General features: G+C 39.6%; 1 protein-coding gene across 1 annotated transcript in view; it reads left to right on the forward strand.

Moving 5' to 3' along the window:
- The window catches only part of Tox (thymocyte selection associated high mobility group box), a 296,617-nt gene that overhangs the window by 129,720 nt on the left and 143,430 nt on the right, over window positions 1-23,467 (forward strand). The window contains exon 2 of the mRNA XM_027398895.2: window positions 20,054-20,119. Coding sequence (XP_027254696.1) covers window positions 20,054-20,119 — 66 coding nt within the window. The remainder of the gene's footprint in view (window positions 1-20,053; window positions 20,120-23,467) is intronic.

Below are 23,467 nucleotides of genomic sequence, written 5' to 3' on the forward strand. Positions count from 1 at the left end.
GGTTAAGTTTAGCTGTCTTTCTTTTCTTTCTTTCTTTCTTTTTTGTCATGGTTGGTTTTTTTCCAACACAGGGTTCCATGTGTTCTAGGCTGGCCTTAAGCTTCTGATATTCCTGTCTCCACCTCCCACATGCTAAGATTACAGTCATGTGTCACTATGGCCAGTGGTGGGAGGTCCTGGAGACCCTAAGATCTATAGATATTAGGCAAACACATAACCAACTGAGCAGCGTCTCCAGGGTATACCTGATTTTTCTTCATTGTGACAAATAAAGTAGCACACAGTCCTTGGCTAGTGTTGTCTCCATACTGACAGACACTGTGCAATGTTTAGACCAGGTAGCATTTATATTCCGTCAATCATTTTACTTCGTGGTAACAATCCTCAGAGTCATTTCTTGTAGATTATAAAAGGCTATAGTACATTTCATTGTCTTTAGTCACTCTACTGTGTGTGTAAGAGAACAACAGAACTCATTTCTGCCTTACTATAATTTAGTTATTTCCCATCACTCTTGCCTTCATCTGTGACAAAGAAAGTTGTGCTCTCATCTCTTAGGCCCGGACTTGCAGGTGAGGTCATGCAGTGTTTGTCTTTCTATCTCTGGCCTACTTCAGTCACTTTCCTGTCCACCAGTTCCCAGTGTTCTCATAAATGTCAAGGTTTGATCTTTTTATGGCTTCATAGTTTCCCATATGAACTTTCATCCCTTTATCCACTCATCAGTTGATGGACACTTAATTCCATTTATTGGCTTCAATGGCCAGTGCTACAATGAATAAGAGTAAGACATCTCTCCAAGTTGCTGATTCATTTTCTAAATTTAAGTGTATATCCAGCATGTGGATTGCCAGATCTTATGGTGGGTCCATTCATTGCACCTGATTTTAAGGGACAAGGGGAGAAAACAGAAGGTTTAGAAGTTGTCTTGAGACATCCTAAATGGGCTACATTCTAGCCTCATACTTATACTTTTGAAGATTCATGTGCCAGTGCTGCAAAGATGATCTTTACCTCCTCACTAGATGTACAATGAGGGGCTGTGAACCAGCACAGTGGTGAGATACACTCTCTGGGTCCAACATCACAAAAGGGAGGATGGGGCAGGAAAGACACTCTAGTACCATCTATGGTCATATCTCCTTCACAGATCTTACAGGCTTCATATTCCAGGAGCCCAAGACTATCAGCTTGAATAATAGCTTTATTTACTATTTCATCATGAAATCCCCCTTTTCCGTGCTAAGTAAACAGTTAAGTAGTTTCATGTTAAATTTATGGTAATGCACCCATCTTCAAAATTCAGTTTCAGAACAATTTCATCATCTCATCTCAAATTTTCTTCATAGCTTTGGTCAGTGTTGTTTTTTTCTGTGTCTGGTGTGTGTGTGTGTGTGTGTGTGTGTGTGTGTGTGTGTGTGAGAGAGAGAGAGAGAGAGAGAGAGAGAGAGAGAGAGAGAGAGAGAGAGAGATGCATTGCTGCAGTGCACATGTGGAGGTCAGGACAGGATTCATTATTAGTCCTGGCCTTCTACCTTGTTTAAAAGGGAGTCCCTTGTTTGCCATGGCATATGCCAGACTACCCAGCCCATGAGCTCTTGGAAATTCTCTGTTTCCACACACATCTCTCCATAGGAACAGCAGCATCACAGACAGGCACTACTACACCAGGCTTTATGTTGCTAGGGATCCAAACTCAGGTCCTCATGCCTGTGTAGCAAGTACTTTACCTACTGGGTCATCTGGTTAAGATGCATTTAGGAGATTGCTTCCAGGTAAGCTCCATTTAAAGCAGTGATATATGCTGGCTTGTTTGATACTTATAGTGACACACAAATCAGCAGTTTGGTTTCCTCACCGTGCAAAGAGAAAGACTGACCATTGAAGAAATTGTAAAAGGCACACAAAGAGTTGCAGTCATGCTTTGAGGCTGCTGATCTAGGTTCCCAGGCTTGGCAGTGTTGCTTTCAATTCATGCCAGTCACTTGAGTACAAAGAGAAGGTTTCTATGATTATGCCTCTTCTTTCCATGCTTCACTTTGCATTGTTAATACAGAATTAGAGAAGCAGCTTCAATGCTGAAATAGTAAGATATTTGCATCGTGCACACTGGGATACTGAAATTTTTTAAAACAATTTTCTATAGAACAGAATGAAATTGGAGACTTGGCAGTTATCTAGCTAACAAATCAGGTCAGGGAAAACAAAAAGTATTATCTGGAGGTCTGAAGTATTAAATCTGTTGTCCACATTCATCAGGTTAGTAAGATGGTAACCAGTTCTCTACTCTGCATTGTTCTGTAACCACATACCTGAAACACCGGTGAAATTTTAACCAAATAATGTAAAATATATTCATTTGTGAACATTTCTGGACACTAACCTAGAATGACTGTGAGGGACAATTGGACATATTCCTGGAAATTCAGTGCAAGTGTGAACAGCCCAAGAGCTGACTACTATAGTGTTGCCTCTGTGGATCCACCCTCCTACATATTAATCCATGTGAAATCCTAGATGTAGTTATATATTTCTAGAAAGGTATCATGTCGAATGAGTGGATCATTAAAGGGGATGTCATTTCCACGGCCTTTCCCTCCAATTAATTTATGAAAAATTTCAGCAGGTGCCCAGTACCAGAAGGAACTGCAGCATGTATGCAGAGGGTTAGACATGCTTCATTTTCAGCACTTGCACCTGCTAGAGACAGAGCTGGAAGGACTGGCTGTGAAGAATTCTCTTAACATAAGAAGTGTAGACAAAAATACTTAAAGTGAAAATCACAGTCATAACTTTTTCCCTCTATGACACCACAACAGCAGACATGTGTTATTCTCTACCTCTCAGAACCCATAGACTATGTTGCACCAGCTGAACCCCAGTGGAAACCGTGGCCTTAGTGACAAAGCCTCCTTTGGGGAAATGGCGTTAATGGGAGTGTGATAGGTGTAGATACAGAGATGCATGGGAATCCCTGATCCCTGCTGTATGTAGTGCATGTTGCTATAAACAAATAATTGCTCTTTGAGTTTTTAAAGCTATTTTAAAAATACAATACACATAAGGCATTTTGCTTAAGAGTATTCAAGTACTTATAAACATTAAGTTGCTTATGTCCTCTAAGATCACCAGGGTTCTCTGCCAGAAAATTCATGGTCATTTTAATGAAAACTCTTTAACCCATTTGAAAGATTGCCCTGAAAGCATAAAGTGTCTGAGAGGCTAAGACATTAGCTCAGATCAACCCTTCCTAGGATTCTTGGTGTCATCTTTTTTTAGCATTCCTACCTAGTTGACCTTGTCCTTTGCTTAGACAAAATTGGCCTTGGGACCCATCTTCACCTCTGGCTGTCCACAAAGGGATCCTCTACTCAGAAGTTTGCCTGAGACCATCTAAAGGCTCCCTCAGTATCCATGGCCACCTACTGCTGAGATTCCTCCTCTATCCACCAAACACATGAACAGAAGCCCACATCCATAATGTCACCAACCAGTTTAATCACAACTGCAGAGGCAAAGGCACTGCTAAAAAAAATGTAGAATATGTCCCAAACTGTGCTTCTAGAAGACACCTTGACTATAGATTCTACCTCCTTAGAAAGAAGAGAATTTATTTCTTTCAAATGGAATCTTCCCCCTCAGTAGTTTATTACATATAAAATTTACACACATTTATATATTCAAACATATAATGTTAGCCTCATATATAATAAAGCCCTTTGAAAACTCCTGGAGAGTATGATTAGAATTTAACTGGCTTTGTTTGCTGTAAGGAATTGTCCATTTTCAATTTTTAACTGATAAACTTATGTGCCTCCATCTGATATTTCCATACACTCGAACATTATGTCACATCTGGCTAAACACAGTCATTTCCTAAAGCTGTTATCATTATTCTATAGTAAAAATATTCAAAAGTCCTCTTTGTAGCTTATTAAAACCACACAGAATACTATCATTCTAAGTCACAATACTATACGGTTTCAGGACAGAAACTTATTTCTCCCAACTCTAGCTTCTGGCCCATTAATAGATCTATCTCATTTACTCCTCTGGACACTCCCAGCCTTTGATACTCCTCATTCCATCCTCAGGACCAATTTTCTTAGACTTTCCATATGAGTGAGATCAAGAGGTACTTGTCTTTTGTGTGTTATTTATCTCCAGTTCATCCATGTTGTCATAAATAATGAGATTTCATCCTTTTTGTGACTAGATAGTATTCCACAGTGTGCCATATTTTCTTTATTCAATCCTCAGTTGATGGACACTTTGGCTATTATGAATCTGCTGCAATAAACTGGCAGTGCAGCTGTCTCTTCATTCTTTGTCCCTATACCCAGGAATTGGATTCCTGGAGCATAGGCTAGTTCTATTTTGAGCAAGCTACATGTTGTTTTCTATAAGGGTTGAACTAATATCCATTCTGAAAAATGCAGTATTCTTTTCTATTACATATAAAATGGATATATTTTTCTCCACATATTAGCACTTGTATTATTTGTTTGATTTTGGTAGTAGCTATTCTAAGTAAACAGAAGTCCTACCTCACTATGGTCTTGGTGTGCCTGTCTGCCAGGATTAGTGATATTGCCTATTTTCCCACATACCTGTTGGTAAGATTGCTCATTTGAAACAGATTCTATTATGTGGGTATATTTACTTGTAAGAGCCTCTGGAAACACAGGAGTGAAATTCCAGTTCCATTTAGAAAATTAGTACAACCATCTACTTGGAATACTAATGGCTTAAATGAAGATGCAGCATCTTGCAAACAAATGATTAGATTTGCACAGGAAAGAATAAATAGAAGCCTAATTAACAAATTACTAGTTTTTTTAGAGCTTTAAGGTTTTAACGATGACAAGTGACAGTTTTGTATATAGTTTGAAGAACTTATCTTCTTATTCTATATTTTCTGAGTATCTGTAACTGTAATATTATGTAGTACAATGTCTGTTCATCTTGAGTTGCTGGACTATATATCTAAGATCCTCAAGCCTTTATAATTCTACTGAGAACCATACCCCAAAGTCCTGGGACAGCTTCAGGACAGGTGAGAGTTCTGTGGTTATACCACATTGTTAGGGCCATGTCTGTGTGACTTTTCAAAATGACATATATTGTCTGATCTAGAATCTAAGCAGCCACCCTTGTTATTCCCACGAACCATTTCACAGCTTATTCCATCTTTCCTCTAGGTTTGTCATGAAAATGACACAACCTACAAGCTACTCAACATAGACCAAGTTTTCACAGTAGCAACAACACTGTTGGCATGAGGCTGGACCATTCTTGGAGGTCTGTCTTGTGCATTGCAGAATGTAAAGAACCCCGGTGGCCTTATCCTTCTAATTGTAAAAGTACCCATCATTCAGCAGTCGAAATGCCTCTAGATATCACCAAATGTCAAATTCCCTCACAGGGCAGAGTAAAAACATCCCTTTTAAGAACCACTTTCATGGAAGGTGTCAGTACATTGTATGTCCATCATAATTTTTGTTTGTTTTTTAAATTTTTTATTAATTAATTTTTTTCATTTATTTTACATATTGATCACAGTTTCCCCTCACTCCCTCTTCTCCTCCCACCTCCCATCTACCCCTTTCTTCATACATTCTTCCTCCGTTTTCTCCATTCAGAAAGGGGCAGGCCGCCCGTGGACATAAACAAAGCATGGCACATTAAGTTGAGGCAGGACCAAATTCCCCCCTGCATCAAGGCACATTTTTTTTAATAAGAATAGATAAGTCTATGGATAAGCAGCTAAAGAGGGAGATCAAAACAAAATTTTAAATTAAAAGAAGAAAATACTAATGACCCTTTAAATAATGGCACCTCTTATACCATACATTTAGTAAGCCTAGCCCTGAAAGTATATTTGAATGAATGTAATGTTCAGTGGCCGCTAATGGAAAAAATATAAAGAGAAGTGATAGAGAAAATAGCAGATGTCTGGAGCCTCACAGACACTCCTTCAAAAGCATATCCATAAACTCTTTCCCATCAACAATCAACATTGTAAAATGTGCTGTTTAAAAAAAAAAACACAGTTTACAGTGCACATCAAGGTTACAAAGTATTTGTTTTGAGAAACACATTAGCTTTTGGAAGCATTAATGCAGATGGTCCTTCACATGTGTGTGTTCATTGTCTGAAAATAGACTGGAGCAGGTATTATAAAATACAGGTTTTAAATAATCAGTGTGGGCCTATTTCCTGCCATGTGTCCAGAGAGCTTTGCTCTTAAATTATGTGAAATGAGGATTAGACACAATAGGATGACTTTTGGAGGAGAGGTACATTAGTTCTGAAGAAAAGGCAACATTGTTCTGCTTTTTAGAATAAAAATTCACTATGATTATTTAATCTGCTATAGTGTTTAGCTTCCATCCTGTTCTTACTTCAGTGTGTTTAACTTATTTATTCAAGTTTAATGTCTCAAGTAACATGGAAGGATGTCTTGGAGACAAGACTCATTAGACCTATTTAAAATATGTACATTCTGCCCAGAGCTATTCAGAAGGCGTTTCCAGCAAAAAATTTCTGGAAACCACTTAATCTAACATTAATATTAATTTACTTAATGGCTATAAAAATATATTATGTCAAAATCTTTCACAGCAAATATGAACTGTGCAAGAGATATTAATAATGCATCTCTTCATGCAGAGGTGAATAATAGAACAGAGATGGTTAGATGTGATGTTATCTCTTCTACCTTAGCAATAGAAGAGTGGTCATTGATAACTGCAATGCCTTGGGGTCCATCTAGGTGATGTAATTTTTGAACTAGAACAACAAATTATTATATAGTTCAATGAAATATAGTGTTTGTTAGCTTGTGGGTAATTTCAAGCATAACTGCTAAGTTATGATAAATAAAATGTATTAGGAATCTTATGCCATCCCATATTGTACAAACATGCTGAGTACATAATCCTGTACTTTGTGGACAAACTACTTGGTATCTTAATTTTCCATGAAAATAAATTAGCTTAATGGATAAATTTGCTTCTTGGATGAGACATGGTGTATTTTTTTATGAGTGGGTAATATTTTCTGTTTGTAAGAGAAGAGTTGCACAGGGCTTTGCCCTTCCAGACTTCTGTAGTTTTGTGTGAAGGTTCAACAGCTTCCCTCATGCATAGTCACAAATAAGTTAAATATTAGCTGATTTAAAACTTATAGAAGAAAAATATTTTGTGCACAAATGTGTAAGTGTGAACAGCATGTTTGTGTGCACCTCTTTGTGCACACATGCACACCTGGGATGATCTGCCAGTTGCTATTGATCTGAGGATCACTATTAATTAATTTTTCTCTTCCCTTACTTTCCTGCCATCATCTCATTTAAAGTTGGGCTGAATTTGTATGTATGGTGACAGACTTAGGTCTACACATCATTTTCTGTCTTAAACATGTATTACAGACAAATTGAGGCACACAGTGTTGATTGCTCCTACTGCTTTTCTCTTATTAATGTTTCCAATCACTGATGGAAACCGTTAAACTAACTTGCCTGTGGGGAAGTCCCATGGTTTTCACAACAGAGCGGCACACATGTGGGTATAGAACTTTACAATCCAAAAATACATTTGCACATCTCATTTGAATCTGACAAAAATCACAGAAGGAAATTATAATTTTTCTCTCTCCATTCCAAATCCAATCTGATAGGAAACACCAGGCCCAGACTCCCATCTGGGCCTTTGATTTCAGACCTTTCCAAGATGACATCTCTTTGCATGTCTGTCCTGTCATGCCATGCCTACACATGGGCAAGATCCAGAAATTACCCTGGAATCACGTAGGAAAGGGGAAGAAGGAAGCACCCTTGGGCTGACAGACCTGCCAACTTGTCATCAGCATGGTGGTCTAGCATTAGTGAGGTGTTTGCTTGCAGCTTCATGTTGAGTGTGAAAATACATATCGGTTTGACTGGGAGCATGTTGGCCATAATCTGATCTCTGGCTAATGACAGAATCAAGGAACCTGAAGTCTAGACAACTCTGTACCACAAAGCTTGTAACTGTGGTCTAAACTGCAAAATGGGCTCCCTTCCAAACTATTCCAACTACAGAGTGGCTGGAGAGAGTTCATATCTGTAGTATATTAAGTACACACATCAGTTTTCTAACAGATATGTGATCTGGGCACCTTTGCCCCATGCCTCCAGAGGACCAGTGTGCATGCACAAATACTATTGGGAAATAGATGCATAGCAAATAAACATTGAAGAATCTTGGAGAACTGAGATGCCTCCAATGCTATAGTTCCTGTAATGTAGCACTCAATTTTATTTCCTCTTTCCTGTAAGGTCCCTGAGAAAGTAAAGCTATGGCAGGTCTAGGTCAGAAAGTTTCTGATGTTATGCTCATAGTTAAATATAAGAGTGAAGGCAGGGGGATGGAGAGATGGCTCAGAGGTTAAGAGCACTGACTGCTCTCCCAGCAACCACATGGTGGCTCACAACCATCCATTATGACATCCGGTGTCCTCTTCTGGTGTGCAGATATACATGGAAGCAGAATGTTGTATACATAATAAATAAATGAAATCTTAAAAAAAAGAGTGAAGGCAGAGACAGTACACTGAGATACAGGCCAACATAAGCACAGGGTCCTGTAGAGAGGTTACACAAGGGCAGAGAATTGGTGCTATCAGTGACAACTAGAAGGTTTGCCTTTTAGTTGGAAACCTCTCCCTGGTTAGGTGAATCCAAGTCTATGCTCAATTGCTAGTAATTAGTAGTGTACTGCCTCTCACACTCTGAAATATTTCAAGTCAGTTGATAAATTCAGTGATTGTCACATTATTAGGAAGTAAGGAGAGAAAGAATAAGAAGCTGGGGGAGAGAGGTATTCTGGTAGGTCTGCTAGCATCAAATGGGATTCTTCCAGTCTCAATTTTTCCACAAAATGTGCCATCCTAAAAATAAGCCACAGGAAATCAACTGTCCCTCACCACAGAGTAAACCAGGCTTCGAGTGGAAGTACACACACTAATTCACACAGGACTTCCAGCATCTGCTGCTGTGTGTCCCTGACAAACGTTCTGCAAAGGAGAGGCTTAAATATTTCTGACATAGCCCCAAAAATGTGAAATGAGAGCAGGAGGATGAATGTATGACTATGTGGAATAGTAAGATCTTCTACAAGGGAGCACAGGGAAATTTCAGACCTGAATTCAGAACATTTGTAATGAGCATTCCCTGGGGAGAGGACACCTGATGTATAAAACTTAAGCACAAGCCCCAAAACACTGATTCTATCTCCATTAAATGTAGATAGATTGTCACAGACAATCAAAGTGGATCATAAGGTCCTGAGAGCATCCAAGGAAATGACAGAAATGTATGGAACTACCTAATATTTGAAGACTTCAAGAAAAACACACAATTCTACTCCTTTCCATGGCTTCCTATTTCTGAAGCAGAGTGTGGCCCTTAAGGGGTGAATGGACCCATCATTAAACTCAGTGACTTCTAGGATTTTTTCTCCTATAGGTCTTTAAAATATCATCATATATTCATTTAGAATAGAGGAACATCAGACTCTAAAGAAATACCAAAGACAGTCCCTAAAATGAAAAGGAGTCACCAAAATGTGTCACAGTGGAGCCACTAGCATTTCTCATTGGCTAGACTCTCCCTGCATGCACCAACAAACATAATTTAAATATTTGAGTCTATTCCTGTAATGTAATTGTCAACTCTATCCAAATGCTGTTTGAGTCCTTATTACAGAGAGATGCAACTACCAGACTCATAGCCCTAAGCCTCCATAGATACTCTGGACTGTTACTTTTAATCTCAGAATTACTTAATCGCTATTGGTCCTCAGCTCTCTTAAAAGGCTGCATATGTTCACTGTCCCTAGACTAGTCTGACTAGAACCTCACTGTTACTCCTGTGTCCTGTCACTCAATGCCCATGGTCATCTCAATGCCCTAAATTTCTTCTAGTCTTACATTTCATTTGCTTGGAGATTCCCAAAAGTGAGCAAACTCTTCCAGACCAGATGCATGGTGAAAAATACTCACACCCTTTCCTCTGTATGTCAGATCCTGGAAATGCCCTTTGCTTGAGAGGGAACACTGACAATCTAAGACCCAGCCATCCTGGTGCTAATTACCTTCATGATTCTCCTTCTGCACTGAAGTAGAACTTAGGTTCTGTGGTACAGTTAGTGATAGCTTATAGGATGTGGAAGTAAGTAAGCTTAGGGAAGAGTTGCCAGAAAGTTTTATGCACTTCTCAAATGTTCCTTTCATAGATTCAGAAAAATCTTGGCCTAAAACAAAATGAGGCCAAGGAATGTTCTGGAGCTCTGTGCTTACAAAGAGCAGCATAGTTTTACAGCTCCAAGCTTTATAGAATTTCAGAATTACATAGGTATTCCCTTATGAGACAAGGCCCCTGCATAGTATTAGCTGATACTGACTGATTTTAGGTGGATGTTTTGTAAAGATGTATAAGTGTATTATGAGTATTTTGATTGAATTGAATGAATTTTCATTAATCTCAGCAGAATAGCTTGGTAGTTAAGCTATCATACACACATTCTTTCCTTTCTGACACAATGAAAAATGAAATTTGCATAGTTTTCAAGGTTTGGGGTAGAGGATGTCTTTTCTCGAAACCTGAACACCTTGCTTACAGGAACAGAATAGAGGAATTCTGTTCATGATGTAGGTGTTTCTTCTACCTATGTGCTACTAAGCTGGTTTCCATCTTTGTATAAAAAATGTAAAAGAGAACTAATGACTCTTACCTCTTAAGGGTTACCGTGTGTGCTCAGAGATGAACTGTAATCCGTGATGGTAAGACTTCTTTATTCAGGTAAACACCAGAGCAAAACACAAGCCAGAGTGAGCTCACAGGAAGCAAGCTAGCGTGGCCAGAGAGAAGGGGCCAGAGTCTCCATGTGCAGCCCTTAAGAACCTTCCCTTATGTCACCCCAACTTCCCTTTATCCCGCCCTCATGGGCGAGTCCCGGGTCCACCTGGCACCTGTCCTGGTTGCCATTGGGCGGGGCTAGGGTGTCTCCCTAAACTTACCCATAATACAATGAAAGCAGAACAAACATTGGGTGAGATTAGTATAGCCCTGCAGAACAGTCATTAGTGCCATTAGAAGTTGCTCCAGCCTACCCGGTAGTGAATGCAAGCTCTTGGGTTGACCCTGGTAATGAAAGCCCTGGGCAGCACAACTGATGGGATGGAAGGTTGGTCTGGGAGGAGATGAACTAAACAAATCACACAACACATATTTCCAAGTGGCTATGGCATCAAAGCAATTCCTCACTAGTGGTTGGGTGCAAGGTCCATTTCCGGGAAGACCACAGGAAACATAGAGCCAGTTCCTCCCTTTCATAATACCTCTTCATCCTAAGATACTACTATATCCAGGCCTGTGAGTGCTGAGGCAGGGTCAGCTTCCTTGGGGCCCCCAATCAGAGGCAGAATTTTTCCATACAGGTTCATAACCTGCCTGAGGACACATAGCCACTGTGACTAGGAGTGGGGTCTTTGTATACACTTTGACTGTGGAGTTGGTGTCAACTGTTTGGATGCAAAGATTACTAATTAAGGCCTGAGAATTAGGAAGATAGAGTTGATAATAGGTTGAGATTCAATCCATCTCAGAGAAGTATACAAACTCTTTATCATCTATATAATAGGAGCTATGAGAGTCACTGTACAATTGTGATGGAAACTATGTATTTCATGAGCTTGGAAGTACTTCCAAAAGAAGAAGTTAAAACTGGTTTAAATCATGGTTGCATTACTGCCATCCATGTGGAGCCTGTCAGGGTACTACCAAAAGAATTCCATAACGATCTGAATATATGAGCATAGTACAATTGCTTGTTAGTGGTCAGGACAACAAAGCCATTGCATGACAGCCATGCCTTGAAAATTAAGACTTCTCCATAAGATTCATGCCACTGACATGATGTGTCACAAGATATGTTCTAGAGAAATGCTTAGGCTATAATGAAAATCTCCGATTTCAGCATTATCAAAGGCAATGTGTTCCCAAGTAAATGTTCTGCTAGGACAGAGATACAATCAGAACATAGGTGTAGCTTTAAAGTAGACACCAGGATGTAACTTGTGGCTGAGTATTCTTTCTTCCATACTCCATACCATGCAATTCAGCTATGCAATGCGTTCTTTACCCCTCCAGTTCAAGTCACAGGCTATGAGTAGCAGTGGTCCCCTTTCCAGTTCAGTTCTCTGAACTTCTGGGTGGCAAAACACAAACTTAGAAAAGAGAAGCAGAATAGCTATGTGCTTTCCCTTGCCTATGTCCTTGTCTGGTTCTGCCTGTGCCAACACATTTCCAATGCATTCATAGGGCTCAGTATGCAGGGTGACTGGTGCACATTAGCAGGTGCAACCTTGATCCTGTAAGATCCATGGACAAGGGTCCCCATCCAGTGCCTCCTGAGCAAAAGAGGGCACTGGATGTGGAGGGGTGGGGCAATACTGGATCCATGTGGCAATACATGTGACTAGCCTTATAACAGTGCATATTGTCTCTATTCATTTGTGTGATGATTAGCTTTTAAGATGTTTCGTTCTATATGGACTTTTCTTTCTGACTTGGGGATTGAACCTAAGGTCTTGTATGTGCCATCCAAGCATTTTAGTTTTGTATTTTATTTATTTATTTTATTTTATTTTATTAGTTCAAATTAGGAACAAGCTTGCTTCAGATGTCAATCCCTTCTCCCTCTCCCTCCCCTCCCTCCAACATCCCACCTGCCCCTAGCCATCCACCTTCCACTTCCCAGGCAGGGTAAGGCCCTCAAAAGGGGCTCCATAAAGTCTACCACATCATCTTGGGCCAGGCCTAGGCCCTTCCCCATGTGTCCAGGTCAAGGGATGGGCTCTCAAAATCCCTTCTTTTTTTAAGACCTTACATATTTAATACAGTGAGTTACCCTTATACAAATGAAAAAAAAAAATTAAGTTCAACATTTCTAGACCAATATGGCTGTTAATTTTTGTATAATGCCAACTCAACAGGTAAACTGGGATACTTTTTTTCAAAGTTGACAGCACAGCTAAAGTTTCCAAAAACTGACCAATAATGTCAGTATGTTACGCATCAATACCAGCAACAGCTTTTCCAGGTTCTGCAGTCATTTGAACAAAACTGTAGAGACATCCAGCACTCTCCATTAAAAAAAAAAAGTATAAAACAAAATCCCAGAAAAAAACAGCACAGTTCTGTTACTCTTGTGGTACCTGGCACCATTTTCTTTTAAATTAGCTTCTCAATCATCTAAGCGTTTTATAACTCACCTAAATCCCCAGCTCTGCTTGCATCTAGACAAAATAGCAAAAGTCTTGGACTTGCTGCCCAAAGTTATTTCTTTTATTACAATCAATAGATAAACAAATAAGCAAATAAACAAATAAACGTAACTTTTAATGTTGGACCAAACAATACGGAAATGGAAATTTTATTTTGAAAATTATTACTCCTTCTTATGATTAATATAATGAATTTTCTAACAAATGAGGAATGTCATATTAACCAATTAGTATCATAAACATTTCTATTGTTTGTTTTCGTAATCAAAGGTTCCTACAGAAAGTGTCTATTAATGTATGGATTTTCCCTCACAGACAACGTGTGATACCTTTGCACAAATTATTTGTGGTTCTCTCTGTCTCTGTCTCTGTCTCTCTCTCTCTCTCTCTCTCTCTCTCTCTCTCTCTCTCTCTCTCTCTCTCTCTCTCTCTTCTCCTCTCTCTCCTTTAGCCGAAGTTTTCTTTTCAAAGTTGCCATAAGAAAAGATAGCACATTCTGTTCCAGAGCCAATGACTGGTGTGCATTTCATGTTCTCACTCAGACAGATGTCTCTTATGTTCCTGTTTTGAGAGCCTCACATTGCTCACTGCTGCTCATCACTGGCTAGCTACACACAGCACTAGATATCTGTTTTCTGTTTTTAAATAGAAGAAATAATGACTACCTAGATTGAAAGGCTCTTTGGGATTATGGGTTTGGTTAATATCCTCTAAAAACAATCTCTAAAAACTGTAGTAGAAGATTATAAATGCCTTTTTATGTGATTGCATCCCCTGGTGCTTTGAAATGAAAACACAATAAAGAAAATAAAAGCGCCTGGTCAGAAAAGCTAATCCTGACTTGATGCCATTTACATTTAGATTTAAAGAAGTCAGTCTATTTATTCTTTCAAACTTTGCTGCAGGTTGTAATTTGAGAGAACATGAAATTAAAAGTCCTTGTATGGTCATATACATTGTGAAAAGTTATAATGCCTAAATTCAGTTGACTTCCAAGACTACTAACTGAGATAAACATAAGGCATAGGCAAATGCAGTTAGTTATGTTTAATGAAACAACTTTATTGCGGTAATTACTAATAATCTAATAATGGTTATCTAATATGTAATCCATGTAGAGGGAATTGGGGTCATTAGACTATAATAATGCCCCCGCTGTGCTTTCAGATCTGTGAAAACACAAATATACATTACATATAAGACAGCCCCTGACTTATGATGGTGCAAGTTCCCACTTTTTTCTTTGCTTTATGAAAATGCAGATGCAATATGAATTCAGTAGACACTTAAATCATGGTATTTATTTATTTAATGGTGCCAGGGATAGAAACCAGAGCTTTGTGTATGCTAAGCAAGTTCTCTGTTTCTAAACAGCATTCCCAGCCCCCTAGTCCTAATTTTGAATGTTGTAGTTTTCTTGTGCTTGCAACATTCAGTTCAGTCCTGTCTGTGATACTGGGCAGCGACAGCAATTTACAGCTCCTAGTCTGCCATGCAATCACAGGCAGAAGCAATCAACACTCTGCAGTATGCTGTGTTGCTAAGCTGGGGTGTTTAGTAGTTAGGTATATTCATGTAGTTTTTACTCACTTGACAATGATTTTATCAGGAACATCTGTAGCGGTACAGTCCAATTCCCACCTTTTATGGGTAATAGAAAATAAAGCAGTATATCATAGTGGAAAGCTTTTCTACTCAGAATCCAGACCTTGGTTCTATTCCCAGATGGTCCTCTTGACTAACAAAGCATCTATTTCTTCCATCGCGATGTGAGAAATTCAGATAAATGTCTTTAGGGAGCTTTCCAAACCAAAAATTCTAGGACTCTCTAAGTTATAATTCTACTTCAAATGACAACTGGCCTTAAGCCCACAACATGGGATGCCTTTTAAGATGGTTGGAGTAGTGGGAGGCCTGCTGAGCCCCTGGCAGCAGTTCCGGGACAGGGTGTGGTGAGCTATGGAAACCTAGCCTGATGGGGGAAGAGCTGGATCAGGATACCATGGCCCTCTCCCCTTCTCAGCCAGGGTCCAATTGCAAGCCTTCAACCACAAGGAGATGGAGGAGGCCTGTTTTTACATGTACTGATTTTTGTTTTACAACTCATACAGAGGGAGCCTGCTTATATATGGTCGGGCTCTTGGTCCCCAGCCAACCTAAGTTTATTATATTAAATACAGTCTTGAAAATCAGAATATTGAGGAATTGGAGACAGCATTTGAATGATCGTGTCCTTACCATGTCTGTACTTTTTCTTCTTTTCCTCTTAAGGGTTCTGTTTGTAAATGAATCAGTTGGGCATGTATGTGCACACACACACACACACACACACACCTATTTTCATATGTGCCGGTACATATGTGTGTGCAAATGCACAAGTATATATGTAGGTGCCTGTGGAGGCCTGAAGTCAACTTCATGTGTCCTTCTTCAGATGCCATCTGCTTTACTGCTTAGATCCAGTCTGTCACTGAGAGTTTGAGTTTGCCAGTTAGGCTAATAGGGACCTCCCTGTTTCCAGCTCCACAGAAGGCATGGACTAAAAATGCATGCCACCACACCAGGTATTTATGTGGGTGGGCATTGCAACCTGAACTCAAGTTCTCATGCTTGCATGGAAAACACTAACTTCAGTGTCACCCCAGTCCCTCAACTAGTTCTAATCCATTGTGAACTTGGAGTACATCACCCTCAAATACTCATGAGGGCTAGAAATGTAGCTCAATGGTAGAGGGTTTGGGTAATGTTTTAAGTCCTAGATTCCACTCAAAAAAAAAAAAAAAAAAAAAAAAGCAAAAAAAATCCATCAAAACTTTGTCTGAAAACTGAGTCTTCTTTGTCTTCTAAAGCCACTGTCACTTTCTTTGGGAAGATAATTTGTTTAATGAAACAAGTATGACTTGAGTTTTGTTAATTAGATAATAAACATTTTTTTATGTTCTAATGCTGAACATAACTTACGGGGTGTGTTTAGGTCACCCACTATCTAGTGTGTTCCATCTCTAACCATAACACCTACCCAGAAACCCACACCTATCCAGGGGAGCCCATAGGCTGACCATGGCTGACCCTCACTAATGGAAGTAGTGGACCCTAGGAAATATTTCCAAATGTAAAAGGGAAGGGAGGCACTGTGGAATAAGGGGAGTGACTGTATGGGGGATGGGAAGGCACAGGAAGTAACATGGTGGGAAAGAGACCCCAAGGACTGAAGGACTGTCCCAGCAAAATAGCAAAAACTCCCCCTAGCAAACTAGGCCCTGCTCTCTAGAAAGCAAGTGCTCCTAAGAATTGAATATTTCCCTGTGGCATGTTCTCCAGAAATACTACACATGCTCTTCATTCACTCCTTTCCTCCCGACCCTCTAAAAAGCAAGGTCTTTCTGTATAGGCCAGACAGGCCTCGAACTAGAGATCCTGTTGCTTCTGTCTCTTGAGTGCTGGGACAACAGATGTGTATTCGTGTGCCCACCAAGAATATGATCCTTAAGAGTTCTGTGTAGTATGGTAGTAATAAAAGAAGCCACCTGTGTTAACCATTCTCTGAACAAATAAAATCAACAGGAGATATAGAGATTGATGATAGATAGATGGTGTGTGTGTGTGTGTGTGTGTGTGTGTGTGTGTGTGTGTGTGTGTGTGTGTGTGTGTGTGTGTGTGTGTGTGTGTGTGTGTGTGTGTGTGTGTGTAGGGGGACAGGTTATAAGGAATTGACCCATATAGTTAAGAGGCTGAGCAATTCCAAAATCTACCATTGGCAAACCAGAGCCTGGGGAGAGCTCCTCACAGGCTCAAGACTTTAAGAAAGCCAGTGTATCTGTTGACTATGAGGGTGGAAAAACACCAGTGTCACATTTTAACACCAGACTGGAGAAATCAGGCCTTCAGTTGGTTGGATATGACCCGTGTGTATTGGGAGCAGTCTGCTTTACTCAGTTTACCTATTCAAATGTTGTCATTATCCATAAGTATTCTCAGAGACAGACTGAGAAAAACATTTTACCAGATCCCTGCGCACCCCTAGGCCCAGTCAGTTTAACTCACACAATTAACCACCATAACCTCCACAGTCTTTTGAGCATGTAATGACATTCTGACAAGCTTAGCACTAATCACTCTGTCTTCTGGGGCATTATAAAAAGCACCCACTAGGCCATGGAAATCCTGGGCAGTGTCTCAAGGCCATAGAGATACAGGTTAAATAGCCTCATCTGAAATCTTGAGATGTCAGATTGTCCCATTTTTTCAGATTTTGAAGAGAGAGAGAAAGAGAGAGAGAGAGAGAGAGAGAGAGAGAGATGACCTGAATGTAAACAAGATACATTTTATTTAACTATATATCCATAATCAGAAGGCAGCTTCATATACTATTTTTAGTGTGCCTGCATTATTTTCACTGTGGAAAGATCTGTGGAGCTTTGTACTTGTGGCATCATGGTGGTGCTTAAAATGTCTAGAATTTAAAAGCAATTTGGCTTTCCAGTGTCCGGATTAGGGACACCCATCCTGAAGCATCACCATCTACAGGAACACTATCTTCAGAACTGGTAGCTAACTCACCATCCTATCTTAGAATAGGTTGATCTGCTCTGGCAGGTGATTGCATGTGCCAGTCAGCCTTGACTTAACCCCAGACAGGCCTGGAAGAAGCTGTATAGTCAGCACCTAGCCTAAGGGCTCTGCCCCTTTCCATGCTCAGTTATTGAAGTATTAATAATGATATTGAAGTATTAATAATAACAACTAACCCTTGGTAGTCAAAAAATTAAATTATTTCATGCAGAGAAATAGATATGTGTCAAGGTAGAAGGAATATACTAAAAATTGACAATGTTTATAACTGCACACTTTTTTATTGTGAAATGCTATTTCAGCCTTGGCTCAAAGTCACTTAACTTTGGTACAATTTGAGGGAAAGTGTTCACCCAGAACAGTAACATGAACATATTCAATCAGCCTACACTTTGGATAGACTAAAACCAAAACTTCAAAGCTTTAGCTGGCTTGAGGATGATGCCAGATTTAGAAAATGAGTTTGAGAAGATGAAATAGAAAGTAACACATTCTAGAATATGCATGGACCGTGGATCGGCTGATTCACTTCACTACTTCTGTTCCGTTTAGTTTGTCATAGTCAAAAAACTGTCCATATTTTAAGTGGTTCCTTGGCATCTTAACATTGAAAACATTTGCAAACAAACCAGTACACCCCACAGCAGGCCACGCTGGAGAATTCCCTGTGAAGTTCTTTGTCAGGATTTAAGTTCCTGGATATGTTGGGCAATTGGTGCTTAGGAGAACTCACTTGACCGATGGAATGTCACCCTTTGGAAAGTCACTAGGACTTAAGGCTCCTGAGCTAGTTGACAAGCAGCTGAGTCACATAGCTCTCTTCTCTACTTGTGCTAATCTCTGGATTGGACAAACAGCCATGTCATTCAATAAGGGGTCTTGTGACTGCTGAGATAGGTAGTGTGCATGACATGAAATGGGTTTATAGGGTGATACATGAAGAAATCCCTTCAGTATTTGTGGTTAACCTAATGAGTGCTCCAGCATCATTAGGGGGTCGTATAACCTTTTTATAGGACTAGTAACCCAAAAGTAATGGAATAGAATGTCTCTGACTCATGGCTCTCTGTTTACCTGTATCAATTTGGAGGTATGTCAAAATGCCCATATTTCCATTAACTTGTACTTCTATCAATGATTGTTTTGTTTTGAAAAGTAGACCCTCACATTTGCAAGTTCCTCTGTCTGAAAAGCCTATCACTGCACACATATCTAGACCTAGTTATGAAGCTGATTATACTGGTCCATCTGATTATTATCTTAGGAAAAAATCTTCCTTTAACCAAAGAGGAATACTTCCCCCATTTACCAAGTGACTTAAGATAGAGGCAGATTGAATGGAATGATTCAAACCCAGCATCGCCAAGTTTACTATGCTGCTGTCAATGCTATGGCTTGTTTGGTTGCTTTGCGATAGGGCTGCCCTGTGAATACTTTTCTTCTCTCTTGTTCCTAACTTACAAATCTGTGGGTCAATTTGTATGCATTGGTCTGTTTATATTCTTCTATGTATTTGAAAAATTTCAGGGAAAGAAATTTGATCATGGTACCTATATGTTATTATTGGTTTTCTTTGTTATTCTTAAATTCCATTCTTAGCCACGGTTATGGTGGCACATGCTTTCTTTGGATATTACTATAAATTTAAAATGCTTTTCTAATCAAAAGGCTGTAAGAGTGAAGCCAGTTTTAGTCCATTATGAAACTCTGCAGTTTTTCTTTTCTGAGAGCTAAACTCAGAATGCACGGAGCTGTGCCTCCTTGTATTTCCCATTATTTTTTCCTTTCAGAAAGCATGCCATTCATTTAATACTTCATTACAGCCCAACTGCAGTATGTATACATGGCGTGCAAAATGAGCCATTTTGTTTTAAAACAGATTGCAGATGAAAGGAAGCCATTCATTTCTTGCTTGCTTGCTGTAATTACTAGAGCACTAATTACTCCAAATCACTGACACGCAAGGTCAGGAAAGATGACAACAGAAACATCAAAGGAAAGATGTGGCTCACTTGCTATGACAGATTTTTCATATTCTCAGCCATGCTATTTTTTATGGCTACTGTTTTCCAGTCTGATGGTGGGAGGTGGGGGAGAAAAACACACACAGAGAGTCAAGATTGCTCAATGTTTACTATTGCTTCATTCGCAGTTTGACGGTGAGAACATGTATATGAGCATGACAGAGCCGAGCCAGGACTATGTGCCAGCCAGCCAGGTGGGTTAATTAATCTTCTCTGCCTTGTTTCAAATTGTAATTAAACAAATTCAAAGAGTTGCATTGCAAATGAGTAGCACTATCAGTAACTGCCGCAATCAGGAATAATCATAATTTATAAACAAAGCATTTAAGCCTTGTTTCCAGTTAATGAGATGGAGCTGATAAAACACCAGCTTTGGCATTTGTTGAAGGATGCTACCTTGCTTCCCCTCCAGAATGGCAAGCAGCTGTTTTGCCAGCATGAGCTTTCCTAAACAGTTGTGTTACCTTTAGGAAATAAAGTCTTTACAGGTGCAAGTTATTTGTGTTTCTGACTGTGAGTGAGCTTATCATTGTAAGCTACACATGCCACCAATAGCTTCAATTATCAACTGTTTAGGACCACTTTCAAACCCATATTATGTTCATCACTGAGGGATCATGGCTGGTGAGTTCTAGACGGCTGCTTTTAGGACCTTTTGGAGGCAGGGAAGAGAGCGGCTTTTAGGTCCCTGACCATGAGCATGATTGAAATCTTTCAAGGGCACCTTTGTGTCCATTTCCCTGGGAAAGGTTGACAAGGTATTTAATCATGAGAAGTGACAACAAAAGTGGATCGAGAATGTAAATGGTTACATTTATAAGAGTAAATGCTTGGCTATTTATTTTTAGATACTTAAAACCAGGCCCTCTAATCCAGAGAGAGCAGTTAAAGCAAAATTATAACTGCCCTAGGGTGCCAAGATAACATAGAATATCAGAACACTATAAGCAAAAATAAATAAGTGAATAAATGAGAGTTGGGAGAGTTCACAGGAGCATTTTGTGGACGTGAACCTATTTTTTCTTTAATGGTAAAAATCACATTTGCCTGGAATTTCACATCCCAGCCACTGAGCGCATAAACTCCCAGGTAGTAGTTTTCAATGACTATTTATCTGTCTGAGTTCATTTGATCACTGAGAGGAGAGGAGGTACAAAGGGACTACGTACAAAAATATTTCTTTCATGGTAGTTGTCAGAAAACGCAATCTAATGCATATAATAGGAGTGTTCTCTTTGAGCCAATGTCTCCTGCTTACCTAAAAACAGGCAGGCACACATCTCTGAAAGCTCAGAATTTATTTAAAAGTCATTATGACAACTGCTTTGTCTGGAAGACATTCTGGAAACTCCACTGTATGGACCAGCCATGAAGGTCATCATGAAGTTGTAAGACCTGGATTCTGCAGGCTTCCAGTCTATTGAGAAGATCAGTGTAAGAACGAATCTGACAGGCAAGCTTTGCATGTGGAATTCTTCCTTTGCTGAATTCATTCTGCTAAGTACCCTCCAGGACCCATAGGTAGTTCTGAATAGGACTGTTTGATTAAAAAATGAAAAATGTTACTATTAATTTGCTTCTAACCATCAATCCCCAAACTGTACTGACAAGTTTAGTATTACTATTAGATTAAAGCAAGCCGGTACCATCTCTTTGGGCCTTTAGGGTTTTGAAGTGTGAAGGCTAATTGAATTTGTTTGAAACAGTAGAAACACAAACTCAATAAATGATTACTGTTATAAAGCAGCTGCTCGCTCGCAGAGAACCATTATGCCCGTCTTAAGGAGTTTGGGATAAAGGATGGCAACTTCAAAATATATGCATCTTTGCAATTCAGCTCCTTAGATTTGTAAATTCAACACAGCTTGAATTAATCCCTTACCAAAATCAAACAACCAGCTATGTTTTTTTCTTAATATTTTGGTCAGGAGTCCTTAGACTGTTTCCAATACGATGACTGTTTAGAATGAAGGAAGAAAGAGATCCAGATAATTTTGTGCTCTCTACAGATAATTCCAGCTTTTTGTGCAAGGTGTTTTTTAAATAATGAAGGCTATGTGAAAAGATTTATTTTAGAACGAGTTGTTTTAAAAATTATACTAATGAGAGGTAATATATATCCTGGAGGCAAATAAACTTAACAAATTCACGGCCTTTGCTAAATTCTACACTTAACATTCTTTTTTGTTTCCTGCAATAGACTGTGTTCAAGAATTCATTACCTGGTGTTCTTTTGGGGAATTGTAATCAAGGTATCCTTTAGGCGACCATAAGTGAGATCTCAGTCATCCTGTAGGAAAGAAAGAAGTTTTGTTCCATTTCCTACCTAACATCAAACAGCTGCATAGTTTAGTAATCCAGGACAGCTTGCCTCATCGCATCCCTCACATTGTAATTCCTGTTTAGTTTCCAGTTCCATGCCTGCTGTGGGACTTACAGACTACGTTGCTAAGTAGCAACATATGGAATAGCGTTTTTGCTGTGATGCTTCTGCAAGCATATAGCATAATCCTGAACTTGAGATGATTTTTATAGAAAGCCTATGCTGGAGTGGCTCCAGAAATGAAAGTACACTGTAAAAATTAATGATATTCTTTTAGACCATCCCAAGAGGCCCCTCACCCTATCTGCTGAATGCTTTCTCTGCCTCTTAAGCTGGTGTATACAGACACTTAAATTTTTTTGCATATGGCTTGGTAATTGATAGGCAGGTTTTAAAGTGAATACACCAGGATAATAAGACTGACAAGTATGTAATAAAAAGCCATAACATTGCCACTGCACCCTGGTGCCATGCTTGGAAAACTGACTATTTTCTGCTCTAACAGGTGTAACTGTTCTGGGCACTCAGGAGTTGGATTTAAACACCATTTAACTTGTTTTCACCCTGGACATAATCATCTTACTCCATGCAGTGCAATATTTCTTGTTGTGTGTTTCCAAACCCTGTCTGAAGGGACCATGATGCTGGATAGCTCATGACCTTGCAAGATTGGGCTTGTCCAATTTGAGAAAAGGTGTGACAAGACTATAGGGGAGCCAGATGAGAAGGGGACAGAAGTTCCTAAGAGACCTCAGCCTTCTTGTCATGCTTGAGTGAGACAACAGAGTTAGACTGAGATACAAAGGAGCAGATACAAAGAAAGAACAGGTCAAGAGATCCAACATGAACACTGTTAACATTCTTGGGATCTTCCTAAGTGAGTAGACGATATTCTTGCCACACGCATAGATAAGCCACAGTTATCTGCTTCACAGCAGTAACCATTTTTTGTGTGTCTATGTGCCCAACATCGTGATGCGTATCTTGAATAGATACAACAAAATTTATTTTAGAATTTATCTAGACTGCTATGCCAGAAAGCATGACATGGTGGTGATGAACTGGGCTTCCTGCCTGAGCTGGATTTCTAGCAGAACCTTCTCAGGCTTCTCAGACCCACCTTCTGGGAGCCCTCCTTACTGCTCATCACATTAAGCTCTTCTCTCTGGCTCCCAGCAGTAGTGCAGTACCTTTTGCAGCTTCTTAGATGTGTCTGGGG

This window comes from Cricetulus griseus, chromosome 2 (genome assembly GCF_003668045.3).
Source record: "Cricetulus griseus strain 17A/GY chromosome 2, alternate assembly CriGri-PICRH-1.0, whole genome shotgun sequence".
In the NCBI taxonomy this organism is placed as follows: domain Eukaryota; kingdom Metazoa; phylum Chordata; class Mammalia; order Rodentia; family Cricetidae; genus Cricetulus; species Cricetulus griseus.